Source organism: Triturus cristatus, chromosome 3_2 (genome assembly GCF_964204655.1).
Source record: "Triturus cristatus chromosome 3_2, aTriCri1.1, whole genome shotgun sequence".
NCBI classification, from domain to species: Eukaryota; Metazoa; Chordata; class Amphibia; order Caudata; family Salamandridae; genus Triturus; species Triturus cristatus.
The window spans coordinates 798,587,599-798,610,923 of record NC_140584.1 but is presented as its reverse complement, the minus strand read 5'-3'; the positions used below and the strand labels follow the sequence as shown (position 1 = coordinate 798,610,923).

General features: G+C 45.4%; 1 protein-coding gene and 1 long non-coding RNA gene across 2 annotated transcripts in view; one reads left to right on the top strand and one right to left on the bottom strand.

Annotated features, from left to right (window-relative positions):
- PARD3B (par-3 family cell polarity regulator beta) overlaps positions 1 to 23,325 on the top strand; it is a 2,086,630-nt gene that overhangs the window by 1,018,454 nt on the left and 1,044,851 nt on the right. The window contains exon 11 of the mRNA XM_085648929.1: positions 12,892 to 13,077. Coding sequence (XP_085505055.1) covers positions 12,892 to 13,077 — 186 coding nt within the window. The remainder of the gene's footprint in view (positions 1 to 12,891; positions 13,078 to 23,325) is intronic.
- The window catches only part of LOC146858171 (uncharacterized), a 167,419-nt gene that overhangs the window by 75,702 nt on the left and 68,392 nt on the right, over positions 1 to 23,325 (bottom strand). The window lies entirely within an intron of this gene.

Genomic DNA, 23,325 nt, shown 5'->3' with positions numbered 1-23,325 from the left:
TTTTAATGATGGAGGTCTTTCAAAAGAAGCTTGTACACTCACACAGCAGCTTTCAGAATCAGCACAGGATTATTAGATGGAATGAACACAAACTTAGTGTGCAGCCCGGATCCTAAACGGATTATGATGTCATATTGGTTCCCACAGGAACAATTAAGTCGGTAGCTGTCATGGAATCCATTAATTTGTGTGCTTCCTTCTTCAGGTTGGGGCTGCGGTGGGGACTTAATAAGATTCATCTTTGCATTTGCAACTGGTGCTCTGAAGCAGTTAGTATTCATTATTGTTAAGTGCCCGGTAGCAGCCTTTCTCTTTATAGAGTCAAGATGGAGGACGGCCGAAACTAGAAGGCAGCTTGTTAGCTAAAGAGTGTTGTCTTCGAAGAGAGCTAGAGAAGATTGCCTTACTCGTGCTTGTATGAATGTGGCTGAGCAGCAGCTTCTGTATCCCGCCTCTTGTAATCTAGCAGCCGGATGCAATCAGGATGCTTCATAGCTTCTTTATACAAAATTATGCCACATTTGATTTTGTTGGGTTTGTGTCAGGAATGTTAACAATAGTCCTAATTGTGGTTGCTCGAGTGTGAGGTGCAGTAGAAAAGATATATTGCTATATTTTACACACCGTACAGCTCCCTCCACTGCATGTGAATTCACCCAAGAAGGAAGGCAGAACCTGAGGGTAATCAAATGTGAGGCCCATTTAAGATTAGTTGTGACTGAGTCCGTCAATGTGGCAGAAGTCAGAGGGACTAGGACAAAAAAACAGGCCCCGGCACCAAAATACAAGGCGCACACATTAGCAACCCAGATAGCTAAAAAAGTGGCCCACATTTGCAAATCACACCAGTTTTTACCTGGTAAAGACGCACCTTAAGGGTATTTGACAAGGTCTGGGAGACTGCATGCATTTGTGTTTTCTGCAGGAAATGTGTGTGTCAATATTAGGGAAATCAACTGTATATCTTCTAGAACTGGTTATAAAACAGGCCAATGAACTACTACAAAACAGGCCCTCACACTGATCTGTAAAACCAGATCATTGGGCACTGCCTTATTGCCCCATAGGCCAGTCCAGGTCTGAGTCAGAGGGAAAGTTCGCATTTTTTTAGGATTATGGAAGAAAGTGTGCCTACCTTGTGCATCTGACATGACTGTATTGTTGTGCAATGCTGAACATTGTCAAACATTCACCCTCAGTCACAGATCTGGGTCTAAAACCCTTGTTTTTTTGCTCGCCACACCATTTCAGTTTGGACCCAGACATATGCAAATTAGTCTTGATTCTGCTCCCTTTGGGAACAATCCAGCCCGAACTACCAGGCCAGGTACTCCCAGGACCAGAAACAAGCATCCTGGGACTGGTTTTGAGGTTTCACCCCTCATCTGCCAGGCTAGCTTTAATCCAGTGGCGAAGCGAGCACAGGACCCACGTCGAAAAATGCAGCACAAAAAGATTATGGACGGAATGCTGAACATTGTCAAACATTCAACCCCAGTTGCAGATCTGGGCCCAAATCCATTGTTTTTTTGCTCGCCACGCCATTCCAGTTTGAACCCAGCCAAATGCAAATCAGTCTTGACCCTGCTCCCCATGTGAAGAGTCCAGCCCGAACTGCCAGGCCAGCTACTCCCTGGACTGAAAACAAGCAACCTGAGACCGGTTTCAGAATTTTACCCCTCATCAGCCAGGCTAGCTTGAATCCGGTGACATAGCAAGCATGGGGAAAAAATTGGCGTGGGAGCTAACTGCGTGTGAGATAAGTGGCAGGGAGAATGTCCCTGTTGACTTTACTGCTCTTGCCCCAAAGTCTAAGCTTTTCCTCAGGCTAGGCTGCAAGGGGGAGTTGCAAAGTGAAGCTCAGCTAGTTTCCTGATGCACTCTGTGCAGTCTCCATAGGAGATATTTTAGCAATTTTACTCCCTCCGTTGTTTCAAAGCACGATGCATTGTATCATAATCTTTTACAGCTTTGTTGAAATTTTCACATTATATACTAGCTGTAGAAAATAATTACGTAGCTCCATCAAGGAATAAATGAATGCCATTTTCCTGTTGATCTCTATAGCTCGTTATAATGTGACTAGCACCTAGAATTTACAGCATTGATGGGGGTCTGCTGAACAAGTTTTAAGGAAGCCCCCGTCTCCGTCTCTCTCTCTCTCTCTCTCTCTCTCTCTAGATTAACATTCCTTCTGGGTGCGGTAGTTCGTTTCTGACCTTTTCTGCTGTTGAAGGAATGGCCATGGCCAATTCCTTAGCCTCGGTCATATGAAGAAAGGTTACCTTTGTATATGAACAGAAACAGATGTGTGTTGCTGCAGATGAAAGAGAATGTGTTTCTTTGTCTCCTCATGTGTAAGAACACCTACATAGTGCAGAACTTTGACAATGAATGTTGTTTTATTCCTGCTTCCTCCATTTCCCAGCTTTTTCACTGTCATGGGTGCTGGTGCATTACAGTGCAAACATACTAAGTACTACTCAGTGTTCGTGCCTACTACCCATGCAACAAAGACACTCTCACACCAGGAGGGTGCATTTGATAGAGCTGTCCGCTTTAATATGCATGCTAGTGGTTGAATTAAAACATTACAGATGGAGAGTCATCTATCCCATCACCATACGCTAGACCATCCCAGCCCATTATGTAGGAGAGGTGTGGGGAGGCTGCCATCAGCTGTGCATTATTGAGCAAAGGTTGGACATTGGGCACATGGGCCTGCAAGACTGAAGCCCCCCCCCCACGCAGTGGCTGCTGCTACTGAACAGGGGTGGTGAAAAAATAAAGATCATTTATCTGTGAATGGCCGCTGCCTCTTTCGTCCTCTTCTTTTCCTGACTCCCGGCAGCATGGAAGTACACAGGCTCACCTAAGCATATCACTGCGGTACTGTCACCCGCATGACAGCAGCATTGTTATTGGTCTGAACAGCCAGTTTGGCCACTCAGGCAGTGTCTCAGTGCCTGAAACAGTTCTCCACCTGGCTGTTGCACAGCCAGGTGGAGAAATGCTAAGTGTGCATGTCTGTCATGCGCACTCATGGTGCACCAATCACTCCTCTCTCCTGTGACCCCAGCCCACCCGCCCCAACCTGGCCCTATAGCCCGCACTAATAATAACATGATAATAACATGTTATTATTATTTCCTTTTTTATGCTGCTCCCAGGTCCACGGCCAGGACACAACAGGCCCTTGGGTGTGGGCGGGGAGCTTGAGAAGAGACACAGCATTCCAAATTAGAGTAGGGCCGAGATTGCCTGAATGAAGATAAGCTCACCCAGAAGTACAAGAATAAATAAACATAGGTGGCACCAGGAACAAATAATATATTATTACCATACCTCTGCCCAAGCGAACTGTTCAGCCTGCACTCAAGACACACTGCTTGAAACCCACTTCTTGGTTCAAGTCCTAATCCTAAACACGTTTAACATCTTCAACACTTTATCTGTTGTATGGGGGATACTGGTACATTTCTTGGTGGCCAACTAAATGTTTTTCTCTCTTTAGAGTACACATTGGGAGGCTGACTGGTAGTGGCTATTTTTGCACATACTGAATCTCATGTATCCCCTTGGTGTTCTAGGCATCTGGGGCCATAGTGCAGAAAGTGTCCCGGCGTGACACATTCCTTTGATTTCTGCTTACTTCTTGTGCCCCTAAGGAAAAATTGGTATTATAGAAGTAGCTGCAGATGCTTGTGTGGCCTCTTCTGTAATATGGACCGTGCAGCACACATTTTATGCGAGTGCAATCATAATGTGGCGTTTTCTCATTTATATGGAGGCGTAGCCCCAGGTAAGTGAGAGAACCCTTATCCATTGCCCCAGCATCATATTACAAACATGGGTGCAATGGCAAGCAACCCATTAGGAAGAGAACTGACTGTGGGTACATAAAGGTGGCACTTGGTCCGTGTCCCTCTCCCTCCCCCCCCCCCCCAGACCACTCCATGGTACGTGGTTGTGGGGTTCTGGGAGATCCCCAGAAATCCCCCCACAGGCAGGTGCAGGAAGACGCTGCTCCTGCCTGCCAGGGTATCCCTGATCCTTCTCCAAAGTGAGACTGGTTCAGCACTGGTGTCTGTACGGCTCTGTCTTTCACTAATGCGCTCTCATCGACACAGATGCGAACTAGAAGAGTCAGCATCTGTGCTTAGGGCAGACCATTGTGTGATGTAATCAGGCGCTCTCCCCAGTATGCGCCAGGCACACCTATTTGATGGTGCACTGGGGCGCAGGTGGGACTGATAGGTCTGATATGTAATTTGGGCCATGGTCATCGCTCTTCCTGTGTTACGGCCATGTGATATACATGCTGTTGTGGATAAATGCAGTGTAAATATATTTCGGCTGTGATTATGTGCATAGAAAGACCTTTGATGTATGTTTTGTTCATTGCCCATAGTGGACAGAATTGACAGAGAAAAATATCAGTAAACATAAAGACAGCACGGGTACCTAAACCAAAACTGAAGACAGAGAACAGACTGTAGCCTTTATTGGGCATGGTGTGTCAGGGTGAGTGGGGCAATCACTGGCAGTCCCAGGCCTATCAGCATTGAAAGGATTGGTGCACTGGCACGCTCTGCCACCGGAACAAGGAATTGGGTTTGCGGTCACCTAGCCACAAGTGAAGATGCTGTGCGTCACAGGTAGATGGGTCCCATTCCTACCTTACCTATCCAAGTAAGCCCCTTCTTATGATAAACATTCAAACTTTGATCTTAAGGATGATTATTTCATTAGTTTGCCAACATGACTTCAAATCGTGAGAATGATCCCAGAGGGCAGGTCTTGTTAGGTGTAGAAAAAGTCCATTTATTCAGCTTACTATAAATTTCGTATTTATTGTGGTGAAATAAAGGCAGACTGTGTTTGAAAGACAGCCCTCTTTGGAATTTCCCAGTGTGGCCATTTTGGCTGTATGTATGGGCGTGGATACCAACATGTTGTGCATTACATGAGCTCGATTATCCCGCGCTCAGCAAAGCTGTGATCAGAACGAGTTTGTTTTTCTTGCATTTCTGTTCTTGAAAGCTGCTGCTTTCAGTTATTTCACGTAAAGCTGCCAGATAATGCCAGCTGTCACAACAGAGCATAGATGAGCAACAATCACTCCGCTTCCTCTGTGGAAAACATTTAAATTGCCAAAGCTGAAGCGGAGAAAGCGCTCCTGGGTTCTGGGAACATGTGTGTGTTCGGTGCCTCCTCGCTTCGATGTATATTTGGGCCGCCATGAACTGTCAGAACGTCGTCTTAGTGGGGTTGCCGAAACAACCATTCTAAACCTATCCCCATTGCGATGGCCTCCATGTCTTCTGTGTTTAACTTAAGGCTGAAAGAACTAGCCGGCTCTCTCTGGCTTTAGCTATTGGTTACTGTTGACTCACCTCCATCCCAGTTTCCATGCCCCCTAGTGAATGTGAAATCATGATTGGTTTTGCTTAGTTAATATGGAGTGGTCTTTGGTGGCCAACGTCAGCTGAATATAGCTATTGGTTACTGTCGACTCACCTCCATCCCAAGTTCCACGCCCCCTAGTGAATGTGAAATCATGATTGGTTTTGCTTAGTTAATATGGAGTGGTCTTTGATGGCCAACGTCAGCTGAGTATACGACATCAACATCCTTTCCTGTGCCGACGACACACAACTCATACCCTCCCAGTGTCTTGAGACCCTCGCGGGTATGTAGCACGCTTCACAAATCCCTGATTGATTGATCCCTCCCTCTCGGACAAGACCCCAACACAAGAAACAAGTTCACCGCCGGCATGACTGGAGTCGCTAGCTTTATGAAAGCGAACTGTCTCAAGCTCAATACGGACAGACAGAAGTAGTGATCTTTGTCAAGAACACCTCACCATAGAGTTCAGCGCGTAGCTAACCGAACTCAGACCCACACCCAGTACCCACGCAAGGAACCTCGAAATAATCATCAACAGTAAAGTGGATATCAACGCTTTCATCACTGTCCAGAACTCTGCAGCCAGACTAACCCTCAACTTCCCACACAGCACTCTCATCACCAGGGGCGTAACACAGGCCCCCGCAGCCCCCGCGGTGCGGGGGGCCCCTAGCTCCATGGGGCCCCCTCAGCACAGCACTCCAACTGCAGGGCTCCTGATTGAGCCCGGAGGGGGGGCCCCCCAGGTGCCTTGCAGGGAGGCCCCCTCAAGGTTTGTTACGCCAGTGCTCATCACACCACAGCAGAGGGAACTACACTGGCTCCCAGCGCACAACGGCGTTCAATTAAAACTCCTCACACACACATCCATGTCTGCACCTGCCTGACAGTCTCATCTCCTTCCACCAACCACCCAGACACGCGAAAATGAAAACATAGCTGCATAAATGAGTGCTTCGCAAATGCAGTGTGGCACCCTGTGTGTTCGCTTTTACTCTTAAGAACAATGTACCTTTGCCTAGTGCTTCCAAAAACTTTTTGCCTGTGCTATAAAAAGGATCAAGTAAATTCAAGCTTTGGAATATGTTTTCATCCTGGCATCTGGTCAACCGCTGCATGCCATGTATTGCTCTTGAAAGGTGTGTGGGAAAAAGAGGGGTGTGAAGTCATCATGCCGAACAGATAATACGCTCTGGGTACTAAAGTACTCCATCTTGTCACCTCTGTATCACTACAGAGGCATCTCAACCAGTATGCCGTAACTTTAATAAAACATGAGTAACTCCGGCCAGGAGTGCACTGTACCAACACTCTTCAACTAGGATCCTACGTCATTAATTGACAATACTATCAGCTGACACTGCCGGCGTTTCTCAGCCAGCCTATCCTGGAGAGCACTTAAGATTTTCTACAGAAGACCGAGATTTTTTCAGTAAGAAGATATATCCGCCTCTGTTTTTAGCACTTGAACTGCGACTTCGCTTGTCTCGCGAAGGACTGGGCCGGTCGTGCTTCTGATGTGCAGTGAGGGGACGCGGTCTAGTCGTGGGCAGAGGGAATGTTCTCGAAGACGGGTGCAGGTGCGGTAATTGAAAGCGCGATTTGTGCTTGAATTCAATCTGTTGGCGCGTTAATGGTGCTAGGGAGTCCTTCTCCGTGGTTATTGTGTGTGTGAGAGTAAAGGCACGGGAGTGTGAAAAACTGTGACTTTCAAAGACCTTGAATTCTAAAGGCGACAAGAATTCAAAGTGACATCTATTCACATAGGGGAAGTCACTTTAAAGCAGATTGGCTGACATATGTAAATATTTGCTTGGGTTTAAATTGCTCTGAGCACCACGTACACGGTGTCACCTTGTTGTCCGGTGTTTCACAGCAGAGGACGTTTAAAGCATAATTACCTTGATAAACATCTCCTAGGAGGGCAGCATGAAAAAAAAGTCCCCATTGGGGGTGCAAGAGGGACGCTCTGCTGAGGGGAGCCAATGCCACGTGCTGGGTGTTTACCGTGGAATGGAAGGGGGCTGTGGTACCAAGGGAAGGGTGCGTTGTTTGACGTAGGATGCATGATAATTACTCAATGCCACGCCGCTTTTTTGCAGTGGCCTTACCAGAGGATTAAAGCAGGATATGGCTTTGCCGTGGCGGGCGCTCCTGCCTTGCTGTGGTAGGGAGATGCTGTGAGCTGAAGTTGAGGGAAGCAGGGCCGTTTCTACCATTCGGCAAGAGTAGGCGGCCGCCTAGGGCGGCAAAAGGGGGAATTATTTTTTAAAAATTTGAAATCAAACAGCGAAAAAATTGAGCAAATTAGGGGAAAAAGGGAGGGGGCGGCATTTTTCAATTCTCGCCTAGGGCGGCAAAACACCTAGAAACGGCCCTGGAGGGAACGATATTGTAGACACTGTGTGGGCTGGTGGAAGGAAGAGTGGAGAGAACCCAGTCATTTTGTGTTCCATCACGATGGTGGTGAGAAGGGACCACACTGCATGGGGAATAATGATGTTTGTAAATTAAAGATATAAAGTTTATTTTATGAAGAATCGTTGTGAAAGGACCTGGAATGGACGATAAATGCTTTTTGTAAGGGTTTTCAGAACTTAATAAATGGTTTCGAGGAAGCGTATGACAAATTTAAAGGTGAATATTAGTTTATCTGTAAAGACGGTTGTGACACTATAGTGTTTCATCTGGTTTGTAGGGCTGTACAGTGGATTGAATAATACAGTGAACGCTGTAGCTATTGTTTTCGTCTATAAATAATCTGAAACAAACATAAACAAGTTAAATTAAAAACCAGAAATATTATGGCCAATGTGGTATATCCCAGTGAAAGATGGTTGTCTCACAGAAGTCCAGAACATTCATATCAGCTTCACTGTTAACACTTCTGAAAAGACTAGAGGAAACACATATTTGAGGGGTTATAAACAGTATGGTAATTCAGCTGTAACAAAGAGATGATCAAAGGCATGTTTTGGGGAACATAAATCACAAAGATCATTTTAATGGTGGAATGGCATGGATACTTTTGAAACTTGAGTTTCCTGCGCTAGATCACTTCAAATGATTTGAGGGCAGTGGTGGCTCCTCCGCTATGGCGGAGGAGCGTCGCCCCCACTGCTTTTAAGCAGTGCAGCGCAAAGGAAACATAAAACGAGAATAACTTTGAGTTATTATCATTTTATGTTTGTGTTGCTTTGCGACAGGTGTGCGAGGCTGCTCTGCTCTCGGAGCATGGCAGGGGAGGAGTGGTTTGCCCACGTGACTGTTTGGACAGCCCTCTCAGGCCGCCCAAAACAGTCAGGTGCACTTTCCCTGCTCTCCATGCAGGCTGCATTACAGCCTGCATGGAGAACATGCCCAGGCTCCCATTCCCTGGCTGAGCAACCCGAACCAGGACGGTCAGACCAATCACAACGACGCATTGCAGCGTTGTGAGTAGTCCGGGGAGCCTGGCTGTGCTTCCTGTTCCTCAAGTCAAGATGAGGAGAGCAGGAGCAGAGACGCAGGACCTGGCGGCAAGGCAAGTGTTTATATATATTTTTTTATTGCACACAACCCCCCCGCACTCCCTCCCCCCTTGCGCCCGGCTCACCACCCGTGAGACATGCTGACCGCCACTGTTTGAGGGTGATTTATAGATATGAGAAGCAATTAAATGACTTCATGGGATGCTTGGAAATGGAAATAACCTTACAAACAAGCATTGGCAAAGCCAATAGGTCATTGATGTCCAGCAGCTTTTGACTTTGTCAATACACATTTTGTTTTGAACTGGTTTTTGTTAAACTGTATTGTTGAGGAACTTGGTGGGCACTCCCTAATATGGAAAAAAGACAAATAGCAATAATATGTTTTTGGTCTCTAAATTCACAAATTGCCATAGTACGGGAATTACTTTTTATGCGCATGTATGCCTTGGGAAGGAGCAGAATGCAATCACTCACAATGACGCTAGCCAGTGACTGAAGTAGGCTCACACATTGCCATATACAGTATGCTATAGTGGGAGGAAGAAAACTGTGAAAAGCACAAGACCAATGGGTAATTAGGGTTGACTCAAAGCCCCTTGAAGTATGTTAAATGTATAACTCTAGTTCTAAAAAGAAGGCTTTTACTTAAAGGTGAGGTCTCTTATTCCTTAGAACCACAGTTCTGGAGATCACCTCATGAACATGGTATAAGTCCAGATGTGGGGCCCCCAAAAAGGTATCCAGAAGAATAAATTACTTTGAGAGTTAAGGAAGATGTAAAGGCCTACAAGTGTGTGCTGTTAAGAACATTCAAATGCTTTATGTAAGGCTATCATGATTCAAAACTAATTGTGCCACTTATAACCTCTTCTTGGTTTTTATCGAAATTGAAAATAACCACAAATAGGAAGCAAAAACGTTGAAACCCTAGGAACAACATTTTGGAATAACCTTCTGAAAGATCAACATTTCAAATGCATGAAACAATTTTTTTTCTTCTTCACATTTTTGAATTAGAAAAGTTAATTTTCTCTTGTTTGCCCATCATATTTCATCTACGAAACACACTTGAATTGGTTCTGAGAAATGACAAGTATAATCATACAGTACTGCCATATTACTATTCTATCATATTTTACCCCCACAATCTTAACACAATATGATATTGTATGATATTTGTCTGGTACTATGAACACTATGGTGATGTTATTAGTAAAGATATTTGTGAGGTTGTGGGGAGGAGACTTGGGGAAAATATAATCTGGTATTTCTCAACACAATAAGTCCTACATACATAGTGTAGATCTTCTGCTGTGATATGTTATGGGGCAAAACACGTGATGCCTCATGGTGATAGTATGAAGATCGAATGTCTGAGAATACAAACGTCTGTAGACTGGGATAACCTGCGAAAGTGGGCATACTTTATTTATCCAGTGAACTTAATATGCTACTACTTTTGAGTTTACCAGTACGTGTAATTTCTTTCAATAGGGAAGTGGACTGGTAAGCGATGGGGAAGACTGTCCGCAATCCTGATGTGGGCTTTGTCTGAACTTCCAAGAGCTCCAAACAGTTTGACTCTAAAGATCACCCTTGTCAGCTTCATTAAAGCGGATGAGGCAGATAGGGTCTCAGTAGAGAAATGCTGTTCGTATGTGTACAGTTTACTCAAATAACAATACAGTTTCGTAATTCAAATTTCAAGTTACAAAGATTTATAACCATATCATAAAAGTGCTTCAGTAGAAACAATACAAAAGTAAAGATCATATTAGTAAAAATTGCTATGATGAAGTCAAGATTCTTGCATTTCAGTTTTTGGTTAAATTTGTCACTCTGTTCTGGTCCTCCAAATGTGAGCTTGTTTTAAGTTTCATATTTTTCCAAACAATCCAATAACTTTGGTATCTTCATGTAAGATATCGGACACCAGTCTATGGGTCTGAAGCGGGTAGGGTTTCCCACAACTCCAATACAGTTCTCAATCAAAATTTCCAGTTTCAACTGGTTCTCGGGAATTCTCTGCAGCAACACCTTCTTCCGTCCTACTTATGACCTTCGGGACCGTCCAGGGCAAGGAACCTCGGCGGGGCAAGGCAGGAGACCTGTCAAGTTTTCTCCAGTCTAATGGCGTTAGTGATATGATGGCATCACCGCATATGTTCTTTTGCCACTATAGCTATGTCTTTATGTACATGATAGGAAAGAAGGGGGTGTCTTCCCTCAGGTTCACCATTAAGTACTAGTCTTTTAGTCTTTTTTTTCACATATCCAAAGTCCAATACAATGTTCAATTGCACGGCCTACCTTACATTTAAGTCCAGCGTTTCCTCCTGCCAATCACTGTCATTCTTTACCTGGACGAGTTTCATGCACATGGATCCTCGCCTTACATTTAAGGGGTATAAAACCTTATTCACCCTGAAAAGATAAGGTGTTGCAGTCACAAGAACTATTGCATTAAAAGCATCTGCTGGGCTAACTGTGAAGCCTGGCATATACCCAAGGATCCCTGAAAACAGCCTCTCTGTCTCCACGTCTCCAAATGCATAGGCTTTCCCCGCAGGTAATTCCCACCTGTCCTATGATGATATCACCCTCTGATACACCCTGAGAAGGACAACCACAACCCTTACATAAGGAGACTGCACCCCTGAGCGCTTCTGGAAGGAAGGACACTGAAAACGACAATGTGATGTTTTCTAGGAGTTCTACTAGGTTTTTATTGTTCACTGACCACTTGTAAGGAAGCTAGCTCTCTTGAGGAATGGGCTGTATCATGTATCCCTAGGGTGCCTTGTGACGCTGCCACATTTGCCACGGGGCTTTGCAGAAACAGGCAAGTCTGCAGGCCAGCTCCTGCTTTGTCCTTGTATCAAACCCCAGCTGCAACCAAATCTCCTTCTAGGATGGTGGGCACAATCACGTGTACACCTATTTTTCACTCTAGTTCAGTACACTCCATGCTTAAGTGCAGCTCCAGGTTTGCGTCAACATGACCGTAGCACCCTTTGTCAATAATCCATGAGACCAAACCCTGCTCACAGAGTCCATACTCCATTCCCTCACACTTCCAACCATTCACGGACATCTGGTAACTTTACCTATCCTCTACTGCAAGCCAAGTCACAGAAACATAAAACAGAACTCGGGCCCTCAAACAAAAAACTGAAACACCCCCACATAGGTAAGGCCATACTGCTAACGGACACACTCCCAACCAAGTCAATTGCATGGAATATTACCCTGGTGCCTGTCCACAAAGCACTTTGACACCTCGGCACTGGTATGAAACGCTATTTAATTGCAACTTCAATATAGTGACACGGGTTTGTTTGAAATTGTGCTCGTGTATAGGAGGAAATAGTTTTCAATGAGGAATAATGCATATTTTCAATTTGATTCGTTTTATTGCTACATCCAGTGCCCCTCCCACCAGGCTCTGGGGATGTCTGGTACCAACAGATCCAAAAACCAGAACACACGTGTTTACAGTAAAGACTATTTAAAAATGGAAGTCGAGTGGATTACCAGCCCTGGCTGCAGAAAGTCTTTGTCACCCTAGCTCGGTTGCTTCCTTCTGCACTTCAGTCTGCTCTCTCTCTGTGCTCTCTCTCTCTCTGTGCTCTCTCTGTGTGCTCTCTCTCTGTATGCTCTCTCTCTGTGCTCTCTCTCTGTGCTCTCTCTCTCTATGCTCTCTCTCTATGCTCTCTCTGTGTGCTCTCTCTATGCTCTCTCTCTCTGTATGTTCTCTCTCTGTGCTCTCTCTCTGTGCTCTCTCTGTATGCTCTCTCTGTATGCTCTCTCTTTGTGCTCTCTCTGTATGCTCTCTCTCTGTGCTCTCTCTCTGTGCTCTCTCTCTCTATGCTCCATCTACACTTTGAATGGGTATTTGATTTATTAAAAATATGTTGTATTATAAACACATAATAGTTTAGACAAAACTCATATGAGTGACACTCCTTTGGCTAACACCTCCTTATTTTGATTTTTATTCCCACAGAAAGGAGAGGCCGAGGTCGTGGTGCCTTCTGTGGAGAGCAAGACGCAGCTGACCTTCGAAATCCCCCTGAACGACACTGGCTCTGCTGGCCTCGGGATAAGCTTAAAGGGGAACAAATCCCGGGACACTGGGGCCGACCTCGGCATCTTCATCAAGTCCATCATCCACGGAGGAGCAGCATTTAAGGTACGGCAAATGGAAGGGGATATTTACATTTATTTTGCAGTTGGGCCTGCCAGGACTCTCTTCTAGTTTCGTGCTTCTAATCTAAATGCCCTTTCTCTGGAAGGGACAATCGGCGCTAGGGGTGCTTTGCCTGTGTGCAGGGTGGATGTCTTTCTACAGGAAATATGGCGGCATGCGGATGGGATTGGAGGGCACTGGGAGTGCATCTCAATCTTTTGTAACACTGAGACACAGTGGCAGGTGGAGTTAATTTTTCTCTTTGAATAGTTCCTGCAGTGCCAGTGGCATGAGTGTGTTGGTGTCTTGGTCAGGAAGTTATAACACAGCTGGTATTGTGTTAAATCAATGATAACCCCCTAAACATTCCACCAAGGAGGGGTTATGAGCATTTACCAATACCTCTGTTACATACCTTCTACTGGATCCCGCTAGTAGTTTACACACAGTGATGTTGACTACCATAGTAGACCTCCCACCCCTATGTATAATTAGCCAACTACATGTCACTGCTTCGAAATATGTGTTTGGTACAACCATTTATCTAATCCAGCTGAAAATATGCATCCTAGAATACACACTAAAGATTTGTAAAGAACAAAAATGTACATGAATTTAGCAATTTTTGTATCACTTATGTTCCTTTTGTGGTAACTGCTCCACCCAATATCCTGCCCACCCCCATGCCCGAGTCCACTGTTACCAATTCTCAATCCTTGGAGCAGGAGGATCTGCTAAACCTGCTGTCAAAATCAAAGTTTTTAACTTTCCTCTTGAGCTTTTCCCATCCCTGTTTGTAAACATTTCTTCCAGTGTGCCTTTTTTATTTGAAGTTGCGTCCAAACAAGTGCCGTAGCCAACTGGGTTCCTAAATAATCTGCAGGCCTGAAGAACTTGGCTAGTGATTGACGAAACTCTAAAAGCGCGGACAGTTTTTAATAGGGTACGGGGTACTAGACCTTCTCCTTTGTGATCATTGGTCAAGCTTTAGATCATGGAAAGGTATTGAGTTTTCATGGTTGAAGAGCTTCTCCTTGCGTGGGAGGAATATAAGAAAACACCCTTAGTTCTTCAGTAGTTTGCAGCACCAGCTGGACACTAGTATTTTATCAGTGTGTCGGACCCACCCTGGACTGGATCCTGACCCTTCTCTGTAACCATAGCTGACAATTATGGATGGCCTCAGTAAATTCATCCTTGTGCATACTGGGATGTTGTGTACCCAAGAAGTAATCTGTCTTCTAACTGCTGCTCAACATCTAATTGTGAGCCCTGGTTTTAGAACAGTATCAGATGAAGTTCCAGATGTAGGCTGATGCCACACAGTCCAGGTACAGCTGTGAAACAAAGCTGGGAACCAGGCTGATATCACGCTTATATGTGCCACATGAGCTTTCTCTCATTGAATGCTGCCATGAATGCAGCTAAAACCAAGATTCTGTGCTGGGCGAGCATAGCCTCGTTTATTACCTTATAAATGACCGTCAAGTAAAAGGAAACCTTATTCTTGAAAGTAATGACCATGGAAAAACTTTTTTATTCCAAGCTCTTGGGTTTCCTCGGAGTCAATGCACTTGTCAGGGTTGTCCAAATGCAGCTCTCCATACTTAAGAAAGTCTCCCATCAGTCCGTGGGATAGACTGGACCAGAGCCCTGGTGATAGCATTCCTGCAGTAAGGAAACATCAATTACGTCAGACAAGGAAAGAAACAGATTCACCTGCAACAAAGACCACATAACCAAGCTACTAATTATCTGTTGACAATGCCAAGCAGCTCGAATGTGCCTCAACCTCTTAAAATGCAACCTCTTAAAATGAGCCCTAAAATCACTACACTGACTCCCAGTTGGATGCAAGGCATGAGACAGGGTGTAAGGTGTAAATCCATTGGGCAAATATCTAGGTCTTCTACAGAAATAAATATCCCACTTTGTACTGATTAGGAGCCTGCAATCGGTGACTGCACTAGGTCCTGAGATGAGGGAAGACTTCTGTAAACCAAATGATTACAACTGTCCTTTGACTGATCTTATACTTTTAGACTTATCAGCTGCATTTGATACGGTCCACCATGCACATTTGGTTGACCGTCTTGATTGTATCGGAATTAAGGGAAGAACAGACAGTGTCCTTAAGGGAGTTTGAATGTAAACCCTGTGTCCTGCCTTCTGCAGTCCCGCAGTGGTCTTCATTGAGCCCAACACTTTTTAACGTTTATGTTACGCCCCTTGCAGCTTTGATTAAATCATATGCCGATGACACCCAAATTGTGGTTTCCTTTCCTGTTTCTCCTGACAACATCAGTCATAGGTTTCACAACTATATACTAACTAATGACGACTGGATGGATAAAAACTGTCTGATACTTAATTCCAGCCAGACGGATGTTTGTCTTTTTGGAAAAGATACCTAATTTTGGACACCATCCTGCTGTCCACTTGAACTAGGTCTACTACCCTCAGCAGCCAAGAAGGTAAAGAATCTAGGTGTCCTTATGCAAAATAAGCTTGTTTTTGAGGATCAAGTGAACACCACTATCTCCGCTTCTTTCTATGCACTCAAGATAGCAAAAAAAAATCTTCCTTATATTACCATTTCATTGAAAAAACAGTGGTGACTACCTTAGTGCTGTCAAAACTGGATTACTGCAATGGGCTTTATCTCAACATGCAATTGCAGTTTGTGAACAAGCTTCAGTCCCTTCCAAATGCTGCTGCAAGGCTTTTGTTGGGAATTCCTACGTTTCAGTCAGCCAAACCTGCCTTACGGAAGCTCCATTGGCTTCCAATCAAACAAATAGTTCGCTTCAAAGCCCTGTACATGACCTTGAGGGCTTTGCATGATTTTGGCCTGAAGTTCCTTAAAGACATGTTTAAGTGGTATCCTCCAGATAAGCTTCTCTGCTCAAGTGTGGCCAGGTACATTGTACCGAAATTCAAGCGCTCCTCCTGGGGCGGTGTGAGTTTAGTGGCAGGAGCCTCGAAACTGTGGAATAATCTTCCCCTGCACATCATCTGTCTCTTCGAAAGGCACTGAATACGTGGTTTTTCAATCTTTAGTCCAGCTGGCTTTTCTTTGCATCACAGCAGCGCCTCGATGCCTTCGGGTAATTGTTTGTGCTTTATAAGTATTTAACATAACATAACTGATCGCTATATAGTCAAAGGGTTACAACTGAAGACTGTCAGTCAGGATATCTCAGTCCAACGTAATCCTGACTGGGCTGTCCAATTTTGCCAAGCCTGCCTTCATGCAAATATGTGTGCTACGCACTTCAAATCTCTGAAGTGAACCAAAGGTGTTTCACAGTTCTTCACCACACTAAGTTCATGTTGTGTTGTGCTGCATTGTAGGTACCAAGTGTTTTGTCCTGTTCAAAATACCTGCTTGTTAGATGACAGATCTGATCTCCCAAACCAGGCATCCCTTCCCGAGAGCCAGACCTATCAAAGGCTCTTTATAATTAATCAGTGAATACCAGGGATATTTTCTGTAATTGCAAATTATTTGGTATTTTCCAATATACCAAGAAGACCATTGTTTATAGTTCTTTGCCTAGTCACAGCCAGAGCAGAACATATGCAAGTGCTCTTAGCTCATCATGTAGAAGCGCTGCCTCTTCCCAGACATAAACCTTGTTGTCGCCATGCCGTTTTTTGTCACTGTTTTTTTTTGTGCTGTTATTATTTTTATTGAGTAAAGGAGACCATTACAACATGAGTAATTGACATCCTTTAACCAGAAGTGACAACATCGTATAGCAGTACAGAAGATGAAATGATAAATAGTAATCACATTATTAAGGGGGGGGAGGGGGGTCTGTCACTGTTTTAAACATTTTAGTGTTATGTGTTTCTAGTTGTGATAAGCCTGTGGGATGAGGTGCTATTGCTTTGGTATTTTGTGCTTAACTTCTCTTTCTTGTTTTAGTTTATATATTTTAGTATTGTCCCACATTCTCCAAGCTTTTTCCTTTGTTGTAGTCTTTGGTTTTGTTTTTGGGTGACTGTTGTTTCGTTTTGCTTAGGTCAAGTGGGATGTGTGTAGGATTTTGTTGTGTCCTTTGGTGTTAGAATTTGTATTTGTAAGCCCCCTGCTCTTTCAGGGCTTCCATTTAATCGATTCCAAGGCTTGGTACTGGTGCACAAATAGTTGCATTTTGTGCTCTTCAACTCTAGCTTGTGATATAGTTTTCTTCTCTGTCATCCAACTACCAAGGCCCCAGCAAATAGGAATATCCCTCCTGACAACTTCCTTGTGCCTTGATCTTTGTAGCAGTGCTGACTCTTTTCTAGTGACTACTGTGAAGGTCTATCCTTTCAAGGTTCTGGCCTCATGACAGAAGGTTCCACCCACCAGATGCTCATGGGTTAGGTGTCCCATGTCAACCTCTTGAGAATGTTCCCGGATGTGAAAGGAGCAGTTAAACATCTCGGTTGGTTTTGGCTGCTGAAATGATCTTCATTAGCCTGAGTCCATCTATGCTGTTTGAAGTCCAGAGAAATTTCTAGTAACATTCAGCTCATCAGTTACATAGTAGAACGCTAGTCCTCTCTCACTCCTAGCCAGTCAGTATAGCCGCTCCGCTATTGGTTTTCAGCTGCTTATCTGGCAGATTATGATGATGTCAACACATCTCATATGGAGACAAGGGTAGACCAGAATATGATCAGTGTTAGAAATGGGACTTCCGGTTGGTTAGGGTATGCATCTCAGCCAGGCAGAACCCAACACTCTAGTCATGACAAGCCAGATACACACCAAGATAACCTGTGCTTACCCTCTGGTAGCTTGGCACAGAGCAGGCAGGCTTATCATCAGAGGTAATGTGTTAAGCGTTTGTTCCAAACACACACACACAGTAACACAATGAATACACAACTCCACACAGGGTTAATATAAAAATAGGTTCTATATTGTACATAAAACAAGAAGACTAAAATGACATCAATAAGTACTTTGCAAGTAATGCAGAATGTTAGGGTGAATCACTAAACTTGTAGTGAAAACATAGGGCCCAGCGCATCTGCGCTCGTATTACACTTTAAACTGTAATTTCTGTGAGCCCTATTGCAACGATTGCATTCAGAAACAAAACGTAGGGCACATGAGCACCTGTGCACCTACTCAACATCATACGGTAATTTCTGTGAAGTCTCACAGAAGTACGTTGGGAACGATCCCATGTTAGGCAAACCGGGAAGCATCGTGATCACCCAAAAGGCAGCTGCTTTAGATGTTTCCTGTCTCGTGAGACAGTCTTATACTCCCCACAGTGTCCTCCACAGAGGTTTCACCTCAAAATATAGACCAAGAACTATGCCCCCCAAAGTCAGTCCCAAAGAGAAGGAGGGGGGTGCACGCAAGGGACCTTGCTTAGTCTGCAATCCCAGCTGCCCGTAATGCAGCTACAAGCGCCCCAATACATTTTAGCTCCAGACACCGCGCTATTCTGGCCTTGGTGGCCTGATGGGGCACACCACCCGACTTCGGTAATCTCCCATCTGACCCAGGGGTGAAGTCTGTGTGCTGTGCTAATTCTGCAGGTGCGCCAGCCAGGAGGATGATTCTGTCAGCTCAATAATATGAGGGTGATGATCTGATGCAGGGTAGCAACCCATGATGGTTGCGAGCAACTGATGCGGCCGCATTGGATTGTTTTTCCACTTCTCTGGGTCCAACGGAGGCGGTACAACCGTCTCCCTGACAATGCTTGAGTTATAAAAGGTGGCGCTGATGTCGCTGAAGACTTCCGAGTTGCCCCACCAACGCCACTGTTTGTGGAGCATGGCTCATTTGTTCAGCCTTTTTCCTCTGTGCAGTGCGAGTAGGAACAGCTGCAGCTGAGTGCGCGCCCGACCATGCTACCATGTAAAACGCTCAATCCTTGGGAAAAGAAGCAAAGCGTTTGCTTAGTCCCACATCAACTACCAATCAGTCCTGCAGTGATCGTATTCCGAGCCCTACTGCCGGACTCACAAGGGGTAGAGTCCCACGGCAATGGCGGAGAATTGGTAATCTTTGATGTCCCTGAGATTCCAAAAGAACAGGGGGCCAGCCGACAAGCCATTGAAGAACACATGGGGCACTAGCAGGTAGCAGGCCAGCACATCAAGGCAGTTTGCAAAGTAGCAGTCCCTCCTGCATCCCAGCAATCAGTAGGCAGCAAGCTAACACAGCAAAGCAGTCCGCAAACTGGTGGTCCCTCTTAGTAGCACAGCAGTCCTCTGGCAGTGTGCACATGTAGAGCCTGCAGTATCTGGTTACAAGTCCCACTTAGTTTCTAAAGATGTGGGGTCAGAGCCCGATTACTTATACTCAAAATTGCCTTTGATGTAGGAGGTGACTTTAAAGGAACCCTCGGAAGTGCACAACAATCCCTTTCATCCCAGCCCTGGCTCCAGACGATGAGTAGTAGGTAAATCACCCCTTTGTGTCAGGGCAGGACACAACCTATTCAAAGGTATTTACGAACCAACTTTCCCAGCCAATGAAGACTATCAGTATGCAGATGAATGCAGCTGTATCCCCGGTCACACCAGCCCTTCCTGTGTTGTGGCTATCGAGAGAGTATGCCCCAAGTGTAGCTATCACCCAGCCCAGACGTGTTTTGGAGACAGGCTGCAAAGCACAAAGAATTATCAGCACAGAGAAATGCCCACTTCTAAAAGTGCATTTCTTAAATAGTAATGTGAAATCCAACTTCACCGGTAAGTTGGATTTATCACTACCTTTCTAAACATACAAAACATGGAAACGCCTCTCCTTTCTGATCAGGAATTATCACTTAAAAGTATATAAGGGAATTCCCAATGCTAGCCTATAAGACGAGTAGGCCTCACAGCAGTGAAAAACTAAATAGGCTGTTTGTCGCTACCAGGACATGTAAAACATAAAGTACATGTCCTACCTTTTATTTACACAGCATACTGCTCACAGAACTACCTAGGGCCTACCTTCATGAACGTCAATTCACCAAAATATCAGGAGTAGCAAAAGTGATATCACAGCATAATAACCAAACAAGTCAACGCAGTTTCCTCCACCTGTTTCAACACCCTCCGCATGCTCCGCAAGATCTACAGATGGATTCTGACCAACACGAGGAAAACAGTCACCCAGGCCCTAGTCAGCAGCAGACTCGACTACGGAAACGCCCTCTACGCCGGAACCCCGTCCAAGCTCATCAGCAGACTACAGAGAATCCAGAATGCCTCCGCACGCCTGATCCTCAACGTCCCGCGCCGCGACCACATCACCCCCCACCTGAGGAACCTGCACTGGCTCCCCGTCGACAAAAGAATCTCCTTCAAACTCCTGGTCCACGCACACAAAGCACTCCACAAAATCTGCCCTGCCTATCTCAACAGTCGACTCTCCTTCTACGTACCCAACAGGAACCTCCGCTACGCTGACCACACCCTGGCCACGGTCCCACGCATCCGGAGAAACACTTCCGGAGGCAGGTCCTTCTCCAATCGCGCCGCCAAGACCTGGAACACCCTCCCCCTCGACCTGCGACAAACCGAAGACCTGCTATCTTTCAGGAGACAACTCAAGACCTGGCTCTTCGACCAGTAGTAACAGCACCTCCCCCCTCCCCCCACACCCAGCACCTTGAAACCCCACCGGGTATGTAGTCCGCTTTACAAATTATGTGATTGATTGATTGACATGCTCTTTGACCTTCACTTTCACTGAAACACACGTGCACTTAGTCACACAAACACACACACTCTGCTTACACATACACCACACATGCTCATGCTCTGTCTTACATGAGCACTCTCAAACCTGCAAGCACGCACACAACATATATAGAAAAGCATTTTTTTAACGTACTTTAGCAGCCAGGGAAAGTCATATTTTAGCTATTAGTACTTAATTTGTTATTACACTCATAGCGAATAACGTAATCTTATTCACTATTAGTATAATAAAAAAAAAAAAGCTGAAAAAAAGGAGAGTGGAGCCCCAACTGACATCCATAAGGGCTAGCTGCTCCTGTGTTCATGGCACTGATTTTGCCTTCTCTGAGGCCAGGGGTCGCAAATACAGTGCGAGAGATCACATGGGGCAAGCCAGGAGTCGCAGCAGCGACCCCTGGCAACCCCAAAATGATGTTGATGATTACCTTAGGAGTGATCTATGTGTAATAAAAGGGAAGTTTCTGGCTTGGCAAGTAGTTTACAAAGCCAAGTCAAAATGGCATTAAGACTGCACACACAGGCCTTGCAGCAGAAGGCTTAAGATAGGTTTAAAAGGCTATTTCTGTGAGTGGCAATAGCAGTGCTGCAGGCCTATTAGTAACATTTGAAGTACAGGTCCTGGTATACCACTTTACAGGGGAATTCTAAGTAAATCAAGTATGCCAAATCGGTGTAAACCAATCATACCATGTGTAGGGGGAGAGCACATGCACTGGTTAGCAGTGGTTAAGTGCCCAGAGTCCGAAAGCCAACAAAAATAAGGTCATAAAAAAGTGAGGAGGAAGGCAAAACGTTTGGGTATAACCCTGCAGAAAGGGCCAGGTCCAACAATCAGCACTCCTTCCGAACTTTGTGACACTCGCCTCCTGAATTCGGAGGCACATGTTTCCGGAACCTGTTATGCAAACTTTCATAATAATACGGCCATTTATAAAGCGCAAAACAGCAATCTCCCAAAGAAGGTGTCCCGGGGCTCATCTCTCTAATTTCTGGTACGTACTTCCAAAACTCTATGATAAATGTCCTACAAAATCTGTGATTGTCCCTCCTAAACTCTCCGAAACAAGCTTCATACTGAGAGATTGCTTAATTTGGTGTCTTTCATTCCCAGCTTCTGTGGTATCCTGCGTTGATGTGCTTGACCGGGATTGTCTACTCACCCACGTCAGTTAAATAACTAACGATTGAAGACCAGAATAGGCAGTCTACGAAACTCTCCTCTCTCTTTAAAAGCAAGGGGTTTAAATTGCTAGTCCACCTCCTGGTGCTTAATTTGTGCCAGTGGTTGCAAGTGGGAGGTATTGGCAGTCATTTTTGGTGAGCAGGGCTTTTTTCCTTGATCGGCCTTTAAACCAGTGCAAGTGAAGGAAGGACAGGACAGGAAGAAAGGAGGAAGAGAAAGACAGGAAAACAGTGACAAAATGAGAACACTGGGATGAGAAGGAACTGCAGGAGTGAGATGAAGAGAATGAAAAGTGTAGGATGGTGAAAGAAAGAAACATGAGGCTGAGCCAGGGCTGGGGCTAGGCAGCCTTGCTATTGGGCAACCCTGAGATTCGGCAGCGTCAGAGGCTTGCTCATAGGAAGACCTTTGTGCCCCTGCACTTATTAATGTTACAAACTCATCAATGCCTTACACCCTGCTTTCTTTGAAGGGAAACCTACCGCCATGGGCTGCAAGTATTCACCAGCAAGCTGTGCTCGAATCTCCTTGCTAGGTACAGCAATATTTCTGTTTTTATCTCACGGTAAGGAGCCTGTTGAAACCATGGGAGGAATGTGCTGTAACTGGTCCAGGACAGATCGGGTGCACGCAGCTTAAAAGCATTTCCTGAAGTGGGTTCCTGCCGATCGCTCCCAGCACCAATTTCCTTCATGCTCTTGCGAGCGATGTGTCGAGAGGACAAAATAGGTTTCTCGTCGCCTTTTTTTAGACGTCAACGCGGGTTTCCACGCGCCAGCTTGGAGACCTCGAGGCCGGGGAGCTATTTTAGCTGGTGGTGTATTAGAAAAGCTGTTTAGTTCAGCATTATTTCCGAGTCGCCCGGGCACCTGTGATGCCGGTAATTGACAAATGGGTACAGGGCGCTCTGCCAGGGCCTGCAATCGTCTGAAGGTCACCGCGTGCCGAAGACGCCCTTTCAGGGAAGTAAATTGTCTTTGAAAAATCGAGGCGTGTTTAAAACAATGCTTTGAGGGCCTATTAGCGGAAGGTGCGCGCCATTGCTTCTTCAGGCTTGTAGTCCGTGAGCACGCCTTCGTCTGCTACAGCTAGCTGAAGCGTGTTGAGCACGTCACAGTGCGTGGTTTGATGAATAACAAAACCACCACGTGTGTCCGAATCACTGGTGCGCAAACCTGGACCGTTCCTATAATGTCTCCCTCCTGTCCCCATCACCTTCAGGGTGCCCTCTCCTGCCACACCTGGATTCTATCAGATTACAGTCTTCAGATTAAACACCAGGACCACCCTGACCCTCCTTCGGTGCGAGGTGGCAATCGCTATCATTTTCGATTTGTATTGTCATTTCTTTTGTGTGT